At 30.0% G+C, this 15273-nt stretch overlaps 4 protein-coding genes and 1 non-coding gene across 10 annotated transcripts; 2 read left to right on the top strand and 3 right to left on the bottom strand.

The window, feature by feature from the left end:
* Positions 1-111: 111 nt before the first annotated feature.
* On the bottom strand, positions 112-2242 carry LOC127068643 (uncharacterized). 2 transcript variants are annotated; one of them, XM_051005029.1, is made up of 4 exons: positions 2102-2242; positions 1085-1245; positions 495-852; positions 112-370 (listed from the first exon to the last, which is right to left on the bottom strand). In XM_051005029.1, exons 2-4 carry the CDS (start codon positions 1182-1184, stop codon positions 283-285), a joined length of 546 nt encoding a protein of 181 aa, XP_050860986.1. In that variant the 5' UTR covers positions 1185-1245; positions 2102-2242; the 3' UTR covers positions 112-282. The 2 variants fall into 2 exon arrangements, with proteins under 2 accessions (XP_050860986.1, XP_050860985.1); XM_051005028.1 differs by lacking the exon at positions 2102-2242 and having other exon boundaries at positions 1085-1691.
* Positions 2243-2266: 24 nt separating this feature from the next.
* LOC127068639 (uncharacterized) lies at positions 2267-9595 on the top strand. 2 transcript variants are annotated; one of them, XM_051005021.1, is made up of 8 exons: positions 3990-4082; positions 4167-4402; positions 5920-6190; positions 6286-6536; positions 6658-7043; positions 7144-7439; positions 7526-8148; positions 8228-9595. In XM_051005021.1, exons 2-8 carry the CDS (start codon positions 4380-4382, stop codon positions 8679-8681), a joined length of 2304 nt encoding a protein of 767 aa, XP_050860978.1. In that variant the 5' UTR covers positions 3990-4082; positions 4167-4379; the 3' UTR covers positions 8682-9595. The 2 variants fall into 2 exon arrangements, with proteins under 2 accessions (XP_050860977.1, XP_050860978.1); XM_051005020.1 differs by lacking the exons at positions 3990-4082; positions 4167-4402 and adding an exon at positions 2267-2415.
* Trnal-aag (transfer RNA leucine (anticodon AAG)) lies at positions 4609-4690 on the bottom strand. The gene has a single exon. It is a non-coding gene; the product is annotated as a tRNA-Leu (tRNA).
* Positions 9596-9922: 327 nt separating the features above from the next.
* On the top strand, positions 9923-11053 carry LOC127068644 (programmed cell death protein 5). The gene is made up of 4 exons (XM_051005030.1): positions 9923-10140; positions 10409-10517; positions 10610-10773; positions 10856-11053. The coding sequence occupies exons 1-4, from the start codon at positions 10075-10077 to the stop codon at positions 10901-10903; spliced, it is 387 nt and encodes a 128-aa protein (XP_050860987.1). The 5' UTR covers positions 9923-10074; the 3' UTR covers positions 10904-11053.
* A 188-nt stretch (positions 11054-11241) lies between these two features.
* Positions 11242-14465, bottom strand: LOC127068641 (protein disulfide-isomerase TMX3). 4 transcript variants are annotated; one of them, XM_051005025.1, is made up of 11 exons: positions 14173-14465; positions 13776-13824; positions 13668-13707; positions 13416-13579; positions 13146-13329; positions 12928-13072; positions 12609-12849; positions 12321-12513; positions 12060-12252; positions 11853-11986; positions 11242-11751 (listed from the first exon to the last, which is right to left on the bottom strand). In XM_051005025.1, the coding sequence occupies exons 1-10, from the start codon at positions 14222-14224 to the stop codon at positions 11952-11954; spliced, it is 1296 nt and encodes a 431-aa protein (XP_050860982.1). In that variant the 5' UTR covers positions 14225-14465; the 3' UTR covers positions 11242-11751; positions 11853-11951. The 4 variants fall into 4 exon arrangements, with proteins under 4 accessions (XP_050860982.1, XP_050860979.1, XP_050860980.1 ...); XM_051005022.1 differs by having other exon boundaries at positions 13776-13833; positions 14173-14464; XM_051005023.1 differs by having other exon boundaries at positions 11242-11723; positions 13776-13833; positions 14173-14464.
* Between the last annotated feature and the right edge of the window lie 808 nt (positions 14466-15273).

Here is a 15273-nt window from a genome sequence, read left to right as displayed (position 1 = left end):
TTGTAATACTATAATTCTTCCAAATCAGTTATAAACTAATTTCTAATATATTAATGATAACAATAAATAATAAATACTTTATATCTAAATATCAATATCAGTACAAAATGATTCCTGATACAATGATATTTACTAATCTGCTACTAGTATCAATACACATTTTTAGGAACACTCTGCATATATACTGAACTTTTTAAATAATTACTTTGTTATTTAAGTATTTCATAGAGTGCCTGCATAGACACAAACCTGATTTGCTCTTTCCTAAGAAACAAAACAGCATCACTCGAAACACATGAAAATAGAAACTAATAATCCAATTAATGCCCCAATAAGATAATTAAGGTTTATCTGTGATATAATTTGTATCCTGAAATAATACTATCTTATAAATATCTTGTAATAAATACATATACTTATTATACCTATCATAGCTCTACAAAAGATATACAGTATAATTTTCAATTAATTTACTGAAAATTGTTATAAATTACCTGTATTCTCCTTTCCTTAAAAGGTTAAGAGGAAACGGTGGATCAATTCCAGGGATACGACTATCCATATAAATAATCAACCAACTGAGACTAGTTGTTACCATTCCACTTAGTATTGCTCTCATCAGCCACCAATATTTTGTAGACAACATTATCATTACATCAGCAATAGCTTTTTCATAACTGTTAGTGGTATTTATAAATTGTGTACCAGTCCTTGTTAATTGTTTGGCAATAGATTCAGACATATCGGTAATACTTGATAAATTAGGTAAATCATATAGATGTGATAATATATCTATATGCAGCAGATCACTTTGTTTGCTGAATATATTTTGAATATTTACTATAGACATTCCTATAACAAAATACAAATAATTAGCTAAATCCATCCAAGAATCAAAATATAAATCAAATACTTTTTATATATATCATATATATATATATATATATATAACATATAATATATACATATATATTTATTATTTTTAAAAAACAGGAACATAAAATGTGAAGATAATTCACCGATAGAGAAAGAAAATAAATTCGAGTACTCGTTAATTTTTATTGGACAATCTTGTGCAACTTACCATAATTGAAATATATTTTCTCAATAACTATCAACAATAAGAATAAAAATACCAAAAAGATAATAATCCATTCTTTCGTTAATGTTTTTTTTATCCCCATTCTTTTTGACTCCTCATTATTGACAACTTTTTCGAATTGACTAACACCATTTTTCCTGAAACTAGTTTTCTCAAACATGTATATAATCTTATAATATTCCTAATGTATATTATTTATTAATATATTTTACTATTGAAAAAGAAAAACACAAAAATTTAATTATATTTATCGAATATTAACCAAATACAAGGATGAAAGCTGTGAACGTTAAAAATAAAAGTGACAACGATTACGTCACTTTAACGTGTCGCGCATGCTCAAAGGTGCATCATCGCATACGATAGTGCTGTATCATTAAAATAAGCCTTAATATTTTTCTAGTCATAAATCTAATCTAAAAATATATATTATTCTTCTTCGTTATTCAAGAGAAATTCAAGTTTTCTAATTAATTGATTTAAGTGAATACTTTATCTATCTTAAATCCTTAAAATTACATATAACATTTTTCATGTAAAAAAAAGAGAAAATACAAAATTACTTTTTTCAATGTAAAAATTTTTTAGATTGAAAACATACATTATTAAATGCAATTATTAAAACAATTTTTCAATGCAAGTATTAGATTATGTGAAATATCTCACGTAAGGAATGGTTAAATGTTTACGTCCCTGATTTTCTACTGTATACTAGCAGAAAGAGAATAAAGCACGATCAGTAATAGTCATAAACGTTCGATAATACTCAATTAATATAACAATTAACGTTGAAATAATTCAGATATTGACGGAAATAATAAAATCAAACTTCTAACAACGAACGTATCATATGTTTTTCTTTTTTCCAAAAAAGAGAAAGTTAATTAATAATCATCAGATTTGCATTGGATCTCAAGACTTTGTTGGTTATGTTCATAATTTTAAAACAGTAACGATTTCTAAAAATTGCTAGGATGAAATGTAATTTTGGAAACTTACAAAAATTATTTGTATTGACATCATTTTTTATTTTCAAGAAGAAACAGCGCTTGCTCGAGAATATAATCCGTTCTTTTTGCAGCTGCGCAGGTGTGTCGTCGTCACCTTCTCATTAGCATCTTGACCAAAAAGCCAGTCACGCTAGCGAGAGTATCCAACACGGCTGGTTATTTCTTTGAATCGTTGAAATTTCCTTTATTACTTTTTTAATTAATCATTGTAATTACCTGAATCTTAATCGATCGATTTTTCTAATTGTCTATCGAACAGGACGATGCAATGGGCGAAGGAAGGAGGGAACGGTCTAGCAAAAGGTAATTATTTTCATCATCGAAATTCGACCTCATTTGTTAACCTTACACGATGTGTGTTCAATTCGATAAATAATTATTTCTCTTCCCTTTTCTATTAATGAAAACATTTGTCTTATCACTTCTTTTTATAACGATCGAATATCTGTTCGAAAAATACACCATCTAAGAAGAAAATACAATTTAAAAAATTGCAGATGGCTACTCGAACGTAGATTGTTACCGATTTGCTTTAGCGCCAAATTTAAAATTGGCGCCATATCTTTAATTCACATGCCACGCATAATACTTTAATTTTAATACACTTAACCATGCATCTATATAGTAAATGTCGAATAATAAGATACGAAAAGTAAGAGCAAGGAAGAATATTCCGTGTTTAAAAGGTAAAAGAAATTTCCTAATTGATCCAAATGTATAAGGAAAATGATTACAAAGAACCAAAGAAAGGCATTTGTGAAACACTTTAAGATATTATCATGATTTTCTAAGGCGTAGAACATGTGAGAAGAGCTTGTAATTATATCAACGAATTTGTAGGTTAGGTAAACCTGCCGGATGAACGAAAGGGCTAGGCGATAAATAGATTGAAAATTTAAGTCCATGTTTAATTTCCTGCCTTCGCCTAAAGGATTCTAAGAGCATAACTTATCTAATCAATGTGCACAGGCAAGGGTGGAGTACTTCTTTTGATAGAACTACTTGCATATATTGATATGATCGATTTAACCTAATCGATATGCAAAGGCAATAGAATAAATCAAAACTTGAGAATCAGAAAAAACAAAAGAATCATAAACATAGCTGAAATGTAAGAAACTTTTTATTTGAAATGTGATATTTAATTATTTTCTTCCTTCTTTTCATTAAAACGTTGAATTATTTCTGTTTGATAAAATAGTTGAACGTTATCAGGTAGCTCTAATAAGTCTAAACATTTTTGCCAAAGAGCTAACTTAATTTTTTCTAGAGTATGCAATAAATAGTCAGAAAAAAGAGGTGAAGGTATATAAGTAAAGATATATAAGGATCTCGTTTCCTCGCAGCCCTTTTAGCCTTTCCCCCTTGAAGTGATTGCGTGCGAGTATCGTCAACGAAACGCGTCCAGATTGAATCACATGTCGTTTGGAAAATTATTGACCATTAGTTAGAACGGTTTTACAGATGCGTAAGCATATACCTTTTGGACATTTGTTTGGCAGCGCATGCAAATCCTTCATGGACGAACGGTTAACAAAAATTTGGGTCAACAGGTCGTCGTGATTCCTGGGGCTCATTCGTCGTCGTGGTCGTTGTCGTTCTCCTTGTCGTCGTCGTGATTATCTTAAACACGAAAGGATCACTAAGAACGCACGAGATCTTTGCGATCGTAATCGTATCTGACCCTCTCTTTGCGATACCAATCGTACCTGACCCTGTCAACCGAATATATATGTATATATATATATGTGTGTGTGTGTGTGTGTGTGTGTGTGTGTGTGTGTGTGTGTGTGTGTGTGTGTGTATGTATATGTATATATATGCATACGTATCTATCTATGAGAACATACGTTCGAATAATTTTCTACATTTTATAGATTCGCATAATCCAAACGAAGAAAGAAGCAACGATAAATTTTTCAATCTCATCACTTTGTGATCGAAAAAGACAAAGCTTTTGTTAGAGAAACGTAATCATATAATCATTTTTCAGTAAATAGTTAAAAGTTACGTGTATGGACTTATAGTCATATACATATTTATACAACTTCTAGTGCGCCGGTCTGAAGAACTACATATAGTATTTGTACATGCATTATTACGTGATGCTTCCATACGGCTATGCAAATATCAGTGTACATTGTTTCTCAGAGAAAATAAGATATGTGGCAAATGAAACCTAACCGGAAAGCTTTCCTTGATTGTTATCGATTGTTTCGAAAAAGTTTCCTTAACAAGATTCGTCTGAAATCGCCTGAGGAATCTAAATGACAAATATGATAATGCATACGTATGTATCACATGTATCTATTATTTTAAATTGAAGTTCTGACGAATTACTAACAAAAATGAAACAGATAAATGATAGCAAAGTTTTCGACTTCATTGAATGTTATGACATTAGTATTTTATTGCTTTAATGACGTTAGAAAACATTTAAATATTTTTAGTATTTTTCTCTTAGAAAAAAAATAAAAAAAAAAAGAAAAAATAAACTGGCAGCGGTGGGATTCGAACCCACGCCTCCGAAGAGACTGGTGCCTTAAACCAGCGCCTTAGACCGCTCGGCCACGCTACCTGACAGCTTTGTGTTCTCCCATAAAGTATAACCTACTTCTATCGATATTATATCGATCTTATTAACATTCGATAATATCGAATGAATCTCGAAAAACGTCAGAAACGATAAATGGCGGGATAATACAAAATCAAAATGGTAACTTGGAAAGATTCCAAAACGCTTTTGATAATCTATAAATTGTTCGAAATCGAAACGGTCTTAAGTAAAGAAAGAGGAAGAGAGAGAGAGATAAAGAGTTTAATCGCGTATCTATCACGAAAGCGACGTTATCGAATCGCAATCAATTTTCCATTTTATGGGTCACATTGAGGATTGTGACGTGGTTCTTAGTATTCGTTCCAATTAAAGGAGCAATAACCTGGATTACGTAACGTGGACTCTATTTCGTAAATTGCGTTTACGAATTCGTTTAAACAAGATGAAGAAAATTACTGATAGCTTTTATTCTTACAATTTGTATAGTATTGTCATTTATACTTGCTAATAAGAGAGAGAGAGAGAGAGAGAGAGAGAAAGAGGTGTAGTATTTCTGATTATAGACACGAAAAGTCATAATCTATCGCACGATTATTATTGTTATCCATGCAAAATGTTTCCGATACACGACGAACTATAATGTTACATATTTCTATACATATACATATATACATACATACATACATATATATATATACGACTTACGTACAAATATATGCATATATAACATATATGTATATGCATAAATACATGTATAATGATGTACTTATACACACACATATGTATGCGTCTATGATCATCAACGTAATTTGCTTTCATGCTGACAAGTCATTAGGGAGAAGAACAGAATTTATTTTTCAAACTACTCTTCTTATTTGGTAGATCGATGCGTCGCGTCTGGCCGTTTTGTTGTAACGGCATGTAGGGTACCTTCGTACCACCCTTCTTCCTGTTCTCCGTTCCTGCCTCCTTCAACCCCTCTACCACCCACTGTTTCTCTAGGGTGTTCCACTCTCTCTCTTTCTCTCTCTTTTCGTTCCTAGTCGGTATCAGCTTCACTACCGTTTAAAGATTTCAGTTGCCTCTGAGCATCCACTGGGATCGTGTCTCGAACAAAATCTACTCGAGATATTTCTTCTATTATCAATGAGATACTTGATTTTTAAATTATTCTCTATTCCTATATAATAAATGTAATAAAATAAATAATAGCTTTAAACAATCTAAGAAATTTGTATTTTTCACTTAAGACAAAGATCAAACTATGGAGTCAACAAGTCATCATCGGATTCCGAGCTAGCCCAGGATAAGAAGAATAAAGGACGAAAAAGTAAATTGAAAGAACGATGGCCATTCGCAGATGGACTTACGGTTGACGAGCTTGCTCGTTATAGAAGAAGACGCGTGGAGGGTCATCCAAAAGATAATGTTAGACCTTGTGCCGAATTTGACGTACTTGAAAAGGATTTTTTAACAGAGTATCGTCGCGCTTTCCGTGCGAAAAGTGAAGAACTTCTTAAGGTAAATGATCAGAGAACGTACATGTAATAATTTAAAACGAATATTGAAGTAAAATCGTTAAAATATTATTAACAATTCATTCTTTCTTTCCCGAGGAGAATATTTGGCCGGTGAAGAGCAAACGACCATCGAGCTTTCTACGATTAAATGGTGCCTATGACAATGTAGAACCATTCTACAATCAAGATTTTCAAAAATATGAACAACTAGAGCTTCCATCGAAAAGATCAGAACAAAACTCATCTTTTGTTCTTGCTGAAGGAGACGGAAGGATGGAAACTCAAACGGAGCAATCAAAATTTATTGCTCATACGAACGTGATCGGTCGACCACCGATCATTAGAAGGTAATTGAATAATTAAATTCGCTGATAACGAAAGCGACGATTCAATAGATCATACGAACAGTAAATAATTTATACGTTTGATTAGACTACATAAAAAAAAAATTTTGCCTGTTTGAAATAGAGGTACTAGTCTAAAGCGAGAAGGTAATTTATACGCGGACACAGAAATGTATTCAGCTTATGTGCCCCATGAAGGCCAACATAGGGCGGAATTAGCCCGAAGGCCAACGTCCTTGAAAATGGAGGGTGAAATGGAAACGATGACCGAGAAGTGTGAGAAGTTCATTCAGTGGTTAAACGTCAGCAGGCCGGAACTTATGCGTGTTCCAACGCAACTTAAACTCGAGGGTGAACTCGAGACTAGCACAGAAAATCATGAGAAGTACGTTCCTTTTGTTGGGGCGAGAAGGCCAGAGTTACTTAGGCAAGGTACGAGTTTAAAACTCGAGGGTGCATCCACTTTCGTGGCAGAATATTCTGACGTTTTCAAGCAGCACGCAGTCACTGGTGAGAAAGGATATTGAGAGACTTGGTAGACGCTAAACGTTTCGTTAACACTAATCACAACGGTTTCTATTGCTTTTACGTCTTAGATCATTCATTGTAGAAAGACAACCAGCAAAGAAACCTGAAACACATTTGAAAACTGGCGATAATTTCTTCGAAGTTACGGAAAACAAGAACAATTATATCAATCCTCGTGTTAGAGAGGCTCAACTGATGGCAGAATTAGCAAGAGATATTGAAGAAGAAGAAAAAGAAGAAGAAGAAAAGAAAAAAAAAAGAGAAGAGGAAGAAGAAGAAGAAGCAAAGAAAGACAAAGAAATGCAAATGCTAGTGTCAAAATTGGAAGAGTTGAAGAGTCCGCCCTTAGAAATTCCAGAATATAAAGATGCCTACAAAGTATCGAGATTTTGTTGATTTTATAGTTATTCTCTTTCTACCTTGTATAATCTTTCAACAAATATATAATTTATTATTCGTTATAGGACTTTCCAAGAGAACGACCAACATTCGCAAAGCCCGAAGACGAGATTGGTCGAGCTGACGGTTCCAAAGTACTCTCTTCGCCAACTCGTTTGAAATTTTCAACAAAAATTGATCAAGACCCAGAATATAAATCGAAGTATCTTGATTATCCTAAAGATTCCTTCGTTTATCGAAAACCACCATTGGCATTGAGAACCACTGCAGCTTGCTCTGACCGTTCTACCTGCAACAAACATAATTTTTATGAGACCAGACGATACGATTACGAGCCAACCAGCGAAGTAAGATCACAATACGTTCCTTATGGTCACGTTCCTCGTGTCAAACCTCTGAGAATCCCAGCTAATTTACGATTGGAAGGTAGTCTCGATCTACAACCAGAATATAGAAATGCCTATTGTAGCCAACGTGATTATCGATCTTCCTGTGATTTGAAAAAACAAAGAAATCGTGAGAGAAGTCTCAGTGCTTCGAGAAAGAAAGATAATTATTGGATAAACAATAATAACAGTGAGAGATTTGGTTGTATTAATGCTGCTGAAGATCAGGATGCTTTTCAAGTATTGAACACTCGAATTCATGAGGATAGTATCATTGGTAAACCTCCACCAAGTAATAGAAGGTAAAATATTTAAATAAATTTATAAAATTTTACTTTCAACATTTCTTAAAAATAATTTTTTATATTGGAATATGTTAAGACATTATAGAACATCGCAGAATCAAGAATCGATGCGATCAGATGCCGTTGATGATCGTACTATACTCAGAAATCGATCACCTAGTCCAACTTATCGTCTTCACGTTTGCAACGTTGATGATGAACCACGTGGTTTTGGTCAACGTAAACGTTCAACGCCAATCGAGTCTTCCGAAAGATCACACGATCCATTGCCTGATCGTTTGAATAGAAACAATGTTCATAGATCGTATTCTCCTAGTTTCGGTAGAAACGAAACTAAAGAACAATTGGACAACGAACAATCCTTCGTCGTTTTAGATAATGTCAACAAGTGTTGCAATAAAAGGGAAACGCGTAGAAAAAGATTGGAAAAAAATTATAACGTAGAAAATAATGTATCAATGTCCAGAGGAAGACCAAGAACACCAACAAATTGGATGCCACCTTGGTACGATAGTACTAACACGATCTAATTCATTATAGATCATTAAAATAATCATGATTGATTAATAACTATACTCTAAAGAGCATAAAGAAACAAAATTCTTGGACAAAATTATACGATATGCTATCAATAGAAAATATGATCCTAGAAATGATACTTTAGCTACATGTACTGCCTATAAATAAGACATGATTTATTTATTAAATAATATTCTATGTTCATGTACACGTGAAAGGCTGAATATCAGGTCTATAAAATTATATAATTATATCACGAGCATGATATTAAAACGCACAAAATATGTATTACAAAAAAATATATATAATTAGATAACTTAATAGAGGAAAAAAGAAGAAATAGTATATATACTATACGATTTTCGTACGTGTTAAAAGAGCGAAGCACTACGAAAGTCTGCCAATATACAAAATCTATCGTGTAACTCAGGAATGTAATTATGCGATATAGAAAAAACGATGATACGACGCTGTGCATCTGTAGATCACTCTAAGTAATTTCCATAAAAAGTAACTTTTTATATGATTCTCACCATCTTTTATATATATACCATATGCCATATATTTTTTTACTTAAATGCCAAAACAGACAAAGGATTTATACACACATAAATATACATATATAAAATGCGCTTCGGAAACGCGCGGCCGTTTATCAATTTTTCTATACTCGATCCTTTTTTATATAATAACCATTTATCTTCGAAACCTTTACATTTGATCTATTGATGCACAATAACGCGCGTCTATGTATACATATATAAAATATACATGCCAATTTTAATATATATATATATATATATATATATATATATATATATATATATATATACAGATGCTTTTCTTTAGCTATATATGATAGTGATATAGTGATATAGTGTATATCAAACTATATAAAAGTGTATAAATAAAATCATATCAATTGTTGACGCTAATAGCGATGTACTGTTATCACTTATTATTTCTGAAAATAAAAAATAATATTAATTTCACGAGAGATTATTAATTATTATTAATTTACCTAATAATATTGCACAAAATGATCAGAAAGAATTTCTTAAATTTTGTTAAAACTGTAAACCTTCGATAAAAACAAATGAGATTTAATTTATTTTGATGTTTTTAAATTTATAATATAAAACGATACTAATCGATTAATCGAATTAATCGATTTCTAACAATCGATTAAATGAAGACAAATATATCTGTTTTAATTTAGTGATGTGAAGTATGCTCTATATTTAATCGATTTGACTATATTCGGTAACATTCGTGATTATTCGTAAGACAATCCTAACTCTCGGCTCAACGCATAGTTAAATATTGTGGATTATTTTATATTTCGTACATTAAATTTAAATAATTCTGTAAAGATTTAAAAAGTATTATAAAAAAATAAGAAAAATGTCGGACCCAGAATTAGAAGCAATACGCCAACAACGATTAGCTCAATTACAATCTCAATATAAGGTAATTTTCTAAAAAGGATATATAGACCTTATTATTTCTCAAAATAAAATTTTTAAATTAATGAAAACTAAAAAGTAAAATAATTGAATATCTTTTAATCTATTAAAAAAATGGTAAATACAATTCTAACTGAAAATGTGAGTTTTGAAGGTTAACTTTCAATGACATTAACCTATATAAAAAATATACTAAACACAGAAGATATACATATACATAAAGCAGATTAGTATGAATAATTATTGAAACACTGCATGTACTTATCTTTAAGGGTGGAAATGTGGATAATAAACAAGCAATGGAAGAAAAGAGACTGCAAATGGAAGATATGCGTAATTCTCTTCTTACGCAAGTACTGGATCAGGCAGCTAGAGCAAGACGTAAGAATTTTATATTCTGAATAGTTTAAAATAGAACGAAAAAGAAAAAAAAGTAAATTTATAATGACATACCTTTTTTTTTTACAAATTAGTGAACACACTTTGCCTTGGAAAACCAGAAAAAGGAAAAATGGTAGAGGAAATGATTTTAAACATGGCACAACGTGGACAATTACCTAACAAATTAGGAGAAAAAGAACTGATCAGTCTATTAGAAAGTATAAATCAGCAAACACAAAGAAGAACAGTAGTTAAAGTACGTACTGCCTTTTAACATACTTCCAAAAGATTTTAATCAGTTTATAATAATAAATTAATAATGCAAATCTCTCTTCCAGTTTGACAGACGAAGAGCAGCTTTAGATTCGGATGATGATGATTTATAGCCTTCATAGGTGATAATATTTGTGTTATCTTAATGATTTTCTTTTACTATTAGATAAATGACGTTTCAGATTGCATATTTATACTTAATTAACTCCATATTTTTATTTTTTATGCTATGTATAAAAATAAATAAAATGAATCATTCATCATATATGTACATATATACATACATACATACATACATTATGTGTGTGTGTGTGTGTGTATGTATATATATATTAATATATACATCTACTCAAACATTTATACAAAAAGTATATGATATTCTTAGAGTTTTGTAATTTCAAGAAGACCATAAAATTTAACTATAATTTTAGTACAGTCATAAAAATATACATGAAATTATAATTAATTTTATTCGATGTAGGTAAGTATAATATACACCTAAAATACATATAACGTATAATTTGTACTTCATTTCTAAAAAAATTTTTTCTTTATGATTTAAATTAATTATATAAAACGTTTACATGATTATTTTAATAGTACCTTAAATGTATGCCGAACATTTGACATATATAAAAGTCTATCTTTGATTTTAAATGCAGATACATATATATATATATATATAAAGTGTAATTCTTATACCTCACACGAATATTTTTAATAAATAATTTAAACATATAGATCACACAAATCACTTTCAAAAGACTTGGATGAAACTTAGACTTACTTTTTGTATTGTCTTATGTATGTTCTATTTGGCCAAGATGAAATTGTAATTATGTAAGTACCTTCCAATTATCATTAGACATATTTGAAGATGAAGCCACAATGAAATGCTAAAATATTGTAAAATATCTTATGTCTTCTTGATTTCTGCCAATCAAAGTAATTAGGATAAAACCTAGATTTATACAAATAAAAAATTCAGTAATATAAAAAATAATAAAGAATTAATTCATAAATTGATTATAAAATATACTTGATTATTATTATTATTATTACCTATTTAATTTCAGAGACTGCAGAACTCTATATGTATATTTACATTATATAATAATGATTTTATTATTTTATTTATAGGACACATATTTCTGATAATTTTTAATCTTTTTTCATATGACTTGCTTCTGAACGATCTACAACATAATATTAATTAAATTAAAGTTAATATTATAAAAAAAAATTGAATTTGTTGCAAAACTCATTTACCTTCTTCTTCGTCATCTGCATCTAAAATATCTGGACAACAAATACCATAACAAATTAATGAAAGAAAACCAGCTGGCAATCCAAATAATACCATGGTTAAAATAGGATTGCCCATCCACATTGCTGTAAGTGTTGTTTTCAACTCAAACCATGATCTATAGATGCGTACTAATAAACTATTTCCGCCATATTGCTAAAAATATTTCGCATAAGTTTGTATTATATAAAATAAAAGAAAAAAATAAATTTTATTCGTAATACCGGAGCACTTTCATTACGAATTTGCTCTAGGAACAATTCTATCACATGAGGTGTCAACTTTTCTGTTTCATCCTCTGGAATATGGTGATGATTCGTAGTTGTGTTAATTACGATTAGGCTTGGCAATGGCAGAACCATCATAGCTATACTGTTGACTAGATCAGGACTAGCTATCCAACCAAATTGAAAATGGCTGTATAACATATATATAAAGGTAATATTAGAATAATTTGAATAAACAATTTAATAATAATTATATAACAATTCTTACATTAAATGATAACATACTCATGATACTTCTCTCGTTTTTTCTTAATTACAGACTCAACCATGTCTCTAAATTCTATCATATGAGGTGATACTTCTTCCAATTGATTCTCTTCTACAACTGCTAACACCAAATTTTTATTCGTCAAAAAAAGTTGATTAATGTTTCCTCTTGTTACTTTTGGGAACGTTGGGAAACGTTCTGCATTAATCCATTTATATAAAGTTTCATTTAACTTCTCTATATCGGCCGTATTATAACCTAAAATCAAGTATCATACAACATAGTAATTCATGATTTTTCATTTTGAAAAAATATATTAAAAATTATGTTATCTACCAGTAAAATTATAATGCAAATTTTCTTTATATACAAATAATGCTGGAGTAGTTTCCACAGGTGCATGACTGTCAACAACATCTGGATAAGATTGGTAAAAAAATGCATATGGTTGAAACACATCTGCAGTCTTGTGATATAACTCCTATAAATATAAATTTTAATACAATTCAAAAATAGAATCAAATGTAAAAATAAATCAAAAAATAATTTTTTACCCATAATGGTCCTGATCTATCTCCAACATATAAAAAGTAAAGATCCCGCTCTTTCTTAATGGTATCAAAGCTTTCGCTCTTAGTGATTTCTTGTACAGGAGGACCACTTAATCTCAAAGCAAATTTAACTATCTCATCTCTTGTTCTATCTCCATGATATATAAATTCATTATCTTCTTTTAAACTACCGAAAAATAATATAATACTATATTTTGAAATCTTTTTAAAACTGTTTTTAAAATATTATAAAATATATATCCATATACATACAATAATATTGTAGGAAAACCTTTAATCTTAAACTCATGCGCAATATTTGTAAATCTTGTACAATCAATGCGTCCTACACGTATGGATGTAGCATAAAGATGTTGCGCTACATGAGACCAAATTGGTTCTAACCTTCTGCAATATGCACACCATGGTGCATACATCTACAAGAAATTTTATATAATTTATTATATAAAATTATAACAATTGTGTGTAACATCAATATATTCTTTATATATTCTTTTTATTTACCATTACAAGCCATTGTCCTTCTTTATTAATTTCCAAAAATCTACAAAAAAGATTCATATATGGATAATATTAATTTAAACAAATTATACATGATATAAATATTTTTACCTGTCAGTTAATTCTAGGACACGAGATGCTGTGGTATGCATAAAAATTGCTGAAAAAGCTAAATTGTGTTTCAATAAGAAAATATGTGGATGAATGAATATTCTATTTCTTTACATTGAATTAATTATTAAACATATTAAAACATTTAAAAAAATACAATTTTATATGTATATAAAAGTTAACGAACATAAAGTAGAAAATAGTATCTTTTAATACTGTTAGAGTTAAGAATGTAAATCGTGTTAAAGGAAGTTCAGGCATACAGTAAATTATCGATCGGTAGTATTGGAGGTTATTTCTACAGCAATATTAATCGAATAACATGTAGTTTTGGAAATAATAAAATTGGAGTAAAAGAAGGCAATAAAATTATTTAAATAAATTAACAACAATATACCGTAAAAAGCTGCGACGAACGTAATTCTTGTTAGCGAAACCATTGTTTTCATATCACACGAATCGTTGAAAAATCGAAAGAGGAGCGTACTTTTTATAACCTTAAAAATATGGCCAGCTAAGCTTACTTCCACATTATTAAGATGATCATACTTAAATAAACATATTTCTTGGGCTTGACATGTCACACACTCGCAAAATTCCAACTTGTATAATACATTTTTTAATCTTTATAGAACGCGATGCGAATTGTCGCACCTACCACCCAACTGTAATATGATTTCCTTGTGTATGGTAGGTAAGAATTCAAGTTCCTACTTTAGACCATGATTCACACTTCGTTGATATAGTAGTTTGCAATATTGAAAAGTTATCTACAAATAAATATGGTAATACAGAACAATCACTCATCAGAAAATAATAATATTTTACCCCAACAGATAGCGCATACAAGTAACATTAACACACGTAATACCTACTAGAGGGCGCAATATTTAAGACTGCTCATTACATTTGGCTCGAATGTGAATTCGTGAGAGTATGGACAAAATATGAACTACAAGTGAGAGTGGGAAACACTTGTCACCATGTATCTATCAATTTATTACGTAAATCTATAAGCTTATGTAGGTGATACTTGACATATTAATAAGCGGATTAAATGAATTAGGATAGAAAATATTAGTGAATTCAAACTCAAACATTTCAGCGAACAGTATGCATTTATTTTACGATAGTGTCGAAATGAATTAATGTTTCAAATTCTAGTACAGTAATTTTATAAAGTAATTTAAACTGATAAAGTAAATGAGAATAAAAGATAATAAATGAATACAAATAAGTATATATAGGAATAATAAAGATATTATAATTTTCTGTGAATTTCCTTAAGAAATTATTTTAGAATTTTTATATTTCGTCGGTTTATCTATTGTAAATCATAGTATTAACAGGAATAGTAAAAATATTTAGTTACAACTAGAATGAAAAGATTTTGGAATTTAACTATGATAAGTAGTTATTTGCCCGGTAGTACTTGTACCATACTGTATCTAAATATATTACAAGTACTATTACAGAGAGAATTCCGAACGATTGATGT

This window comes from Vespula vulgaris, chromosome 13 (genome assembly GCF_905475345.1).
Source record: "Vespula vulgaris chromosome 13, iyVesVulg1.1, whole genome shotgun sequence".
In the NCBI taxonomy this organism is placed as follows: Eukaryota; Metazoa; Arthropoda; class Insecta; order Hymenoptera; family Vespidae; genus Vespula; species Vespula vulgaris.
Note: the sequence above shows the minus strand (reverse complement) of the source record. Positions and strands in the feature narration are given on the sequence as shown.